Genomic DNA, 4,208 nt, shown 5'->3' on the forward strand with positions numbered 1-4,208 from the left:
AAAAAAAAGGGAGGGGGGGTTGTTGTAACCACAGAAATCATCACCAGCAATTGCATCAATCAAATTGGAACAACTTGGCTTAGAAAATGCGAGGAAACGAGAAATGAATAAGCACTTCAGCCCCAACGAGCGGCCGCGAATATTCCGTCCCACCGGCCCTTTGTGCCCTGAAGTGCTGCCGGGTCTGTGTGTGTATATATATATATATAGTGTGGTATATAGAGTACATACAATATACACACACACAGAATTCATATATACACAGGGAATAGTGCACTTATACACTGCAGCTACACACAGCAACACAATATTACTATACAGCGAGATATAGAGATATACACGTGGGAAACACCGGGGTCAAACCAAAGAAACAGGGGGGTGAAAGGCAAGAAAAATAATCCTTATACTCTGGTGACCCCCCCCCCAACCCACTGCCCTTAGGCTGTAAGGGATGCTGGGAGTTGTAGTACAACCTCAGCCGAACAGCCACAAGTTGGAGATCAATGTGAAAAAAATTAATTTTTCTCTCTTAAGGGAAGAGATAATGTGGGAGTAACAGTAGCGTGGGGGGGTAAATAATGGGGAAAACATTTCAAATAAAAAGCAGAGAATTAATAGGAATAAAAAGGAAGGTGAGTGTCAGAGGAATAACAGAAAGAGGTAAGAATTTATTGAGAGAGAGAATGTATTTAATAAATAGTATTTGTACAATCAGAAAAGACACCGAGTATTAATGCAAAAACAGGGAAAGTATTAATAGTAATAATAATAATAATAAAATAGCAGACAAGGTATTGAAGAGAGAGAGTATCTTTACCAATAACAGAAAGGGTAATTATAGGGAGTATTAATACACAGGGGGCAGCGAGGATATAATATTGGAATATTTAATAATTAATAAAAACAGAGTATTAAATTGGAATATAACAAGTAACGAGGCAAAGTGTGAAATAAAAGCAGAGTAACAGGAGAGAGTATTAATATTATTAGAGAAAGTGTAGGGAGGGTGTAATAATATATAACAAAGAGAGAATAGATAGTATCAGTATAGTAAAGGCTAACGAGTACTAATGAGAGAATAGATAGTATCAGTATAGTAAAGGCTAACGAGTACTAATGAGAGAATAGATAGTATCAGTATAGTAAGGGCTAACGAGTACTAATGAGAGAATAGATAGTATCAGTATAGTAAAGGCTAACGAGTACTAATGAGAGAATAGATAGTATCAGTATAGTAAAGGCTAATGAGTACTAATGAGAGAATAGATAGTATCAGTATAGTAAGGGCTAACGAGTACTAATGAGAGAATAGATAGTATCAGTATAGTAAAGGCTAACGAGTACTAATGAGAGAATAGATAGTATCAGTATAGTAAAGGCTAATGAGTACTAATGAGAGAATAGATAGTATCAGTATAGTAAAGGCTAATGAGTACTAATGAGAGAATACTATTAGTGGGACAGGCAAAGGCCAAGGGTGTTAGTACAAGGCCAAAGTGGGGGGGGGGGGTACTAATGAGTAATAATTAAGCAGTATGGGGGTGCAGCAATATAATCAAAGTTGATCAGGCACAGAGAGGGCAGTGGGCGGGGCTGCTACCTGGGACCCTCCCCTGAGGAGCCACTTACCGTTCGGGCAGTGGGAGAGAGAGATCCGTTGGGCAAGTAGGGGCTGGTCAGGTCGGGGATCATGATGAAGGGGTAACCTCCATATGCCGGGCCCTTAAACAGCCCTCCGTCGGGCCTTTTGGCAGCTACATGGGGGGGAAAGAGAGTAAAGTTTTATTATAAAGCAATAAACAATGCCCGGGCCCGGCCCGATATCGGCCCAGTATCGGCCAATCTCCGCACTCGGAACTCACCGTCCTCCAGGCTGTCCCGGCTCTTGTCCCGGAAACTCTCGGACCGGGGAGGGGGGCGCCGCTCCGCCTGATACGGGGGAAAGAAACAGTTACCCCCGGGCGTGTAAACCTGCCCCATCAATCTGCCCCTGCTGGGGTGCTTGTGCCCTCACTCCTGCCCCAGTATATAGTTCTGCCCGTACTGCCCCACACTAGGGCATCTCTGGGCACTACTCCCGGCAAAGGGCAAGTTTCCTGCAAATGCCAGTATTGGGGCAGAAGGTCACTTACCCCCTGGCACTTACCTGTAATTCCCCCCTGCCAGGGGCAACACCCCGTACCCGTTATGCCCCAACTATTACCCCCTTCTTCCCAAATATTTACTTACCCCAAACACCCACTCCATTTACCCCCAGGCTGGTACTGTGCCCCCGATATCTCACCGAGGCTTCTCCTCTGTGCCCCCCTTTATTACTTGCCCCCCTCACTTTGAGACTCTTTGCCCCTGTGTCCCCCGACCCTCTGCCCTCTGTGCCCTTTCTGCCCCCCACACTGCCCCTGCCAACAATCAATTGCCCTCTGTGCCCTTTCTGCCCCCCACACTGCCTCTGCCAACAATCAATTGCCCTCTGTGCCCCAATGCGCTTCCCTGTTTGTTCCCCCAACCTCTTGCCCTCTGTGCCCCTTACCCGCCATGTGCCCCATGCCCCCACTATCTGCCCCCGCCATGTGCCCCATGCCCCCACTATCTGCCCCCACCATGTGCCCCATGCCCCCACTATCTGCCCCCACTATCTGCCCCCCCCATGTGCCCCCACATGTTGCCCCCCCTTACCTCAGAGTCGGACGAGCTGTTCTGGGGGGTCTCAGACTCATTGACAAGAGACGACTTGACATCCGCCAGGTCCCGCTCGGCCGAGCTGATCTCGGAGATTTTCTCCTCCTGTTCCCCCTCATCCTTAAAGGAGATCATTTCATCGTTGGCCCCCAGATCGTCCCCCCCACCGCCGTTCAACTGCGGCATCTCTGCCCCTGCTACTCTGTCGCACTGCAACTCCCAGACTCAGCCCCAAGATTCCCCCCTCCGACAAAAAAAGTTTCCCTTCCTCCCCTGGCCGCTCCCGGCTCCTGCAATGTGGGGGGGAGAGGGGGCCCCGGGCTGTTCCCCTGCTTTGTGCTGCCGGTGGGGGGGCTGGGAGGGAAAGGGGGGGCTGTGCCAGTCCGGTTAGCGGGGCCCCCACCTCCCGGCTCCGCACTCCGCCAGATTCAACAACAACAAGAAGCCAAAAATAAAGAGAGAAAAAGAGCAAAATGCGCGGCCCCCAAATCCGCGGCTCAGTCCGACTGCAGCCCCCCCAAACTACTCCGGGCCCCAAGCCGGGCTGAGACACACAGAGAGCCCGGTACTGAGCTGCACTCGCCCCAATTGAGTCGGAGCAAGTCGGACTGGGAAGCTTTTCAGTTCAAAGGCGCCTGTGATTGACAGCTGGAGAGGAAGAGGAGGAGGGGAGTCTGGATCCAGGATTATTGGCATGGAAAGGAGCTCACTCACAGGCACCCTCAGGGGGGGGCCCTAATGACATGCACAGGGGCGGGGCCTGCCTGCTGACGTTGCAGCAATAAATGTCAGCAAAAAATAAAATTTGGGAGAGAGAAAAAGTCATGGGGGGGGGGGTAACAGGCAGAAAGTGCCCCTGAGCTGGGGGTGATTGGGTTTGGGGGGGGGGGAGTCAGGGTGACAGGGTGCAGCTAGGAGACCAACAACATGAGCACAAAGAGACAAGTGCACTTTAGAAAGTGGGGAAAGAAGGAAGGGGAGGGCAGAAGGGAGGCAGGAGGGAGGCAGGAGGGGCAGCACAGGGAAGTGCACTCTCTATGGGGCTGGGGAGGAGGAGGAGGAGGAGGAGGAGGAAGGCTCACATCATGGGAAAGCAGAAAGTCTCCAGCTTGTCAGAGGGGCAGCACCGCTGTCTTATTACTCTCTCGCACTCTCGCACCGTCTCTCTCTCACACACACTGTCTCTCTCGCACACTCACACTCTCTGTCTCTTACACACTCTCGAACACTCTTTCTCTCACACACACTTACACTCACTCACACTCTTGCACCGTCTCTCTCTCTGTCACACACTGTCTCTCACACACTCTCTTTCACTCACACACATGCTCTCTGTCTCTCGCACACTCTCTCACACTTACACTCTCGCACACTCTCTTTCTCACACTCTCTCACTCTGTCACACACATGCTCTCTGTCTCTCACACTCTCACTTGCTCACACACTTACAGACTCTCTCACACACTTACACTCTCTCACACACTCTCTTTCTCTCACACTCTCTTTCTCTCACACTCTCGCACACTCTT

At 50.3% G+C, this 4,208-nt stretch overlaps 1 protein-coding gene across 35 annotated transcripts in view; it reads right to left on the reverse strand.

Moving 5' to 3' along the window:
- tcf7l2 (transcription factor 7 like 2) overlaps positions 1-3,474 on the reverse strand; it is a 158,026-nt gene extending 154,552 nt beyond the window's left edge. For 7 of the 35 annotated variants that reach the window (XM_031904715.1, XM_031904718.1, XM_031904705.1 and 4 more), the window contains exons 1-3: positions 2,677-3,470; positions 1,863-1,929; positions 1,630-1,754 (exon numbers count right to left, since the gene is read on the reverse strand). In XM_031904715.1, the coding sequence (XP_031760575.1) occupies positions 1,630-1,754; positions 1,863-1,929; positions 2,677-2,865 (381 nt within the window). In that variant the 5' untranslated portion in view covers positions 2,866-3,470. 35 annotated transcript variants of the gene reach the window in all.
- Positions 3,475-4,208: the final 734 nt, after the last annotated feature.

This window comes from Xenopus tropicalis, chromosome 7, assembly GCF_000004195.4.
Source record: "Xenopus tropicalis strain Nigerian chromosome 7, UCB_Xtro_10.0, whole genome shotgun sequence".
Lineage (NCBI taxonomy): Eukaryota > Metazoa > Chordata > Amphibia > Anura > Pipidae > Xenopus > Xenopus tropicalis.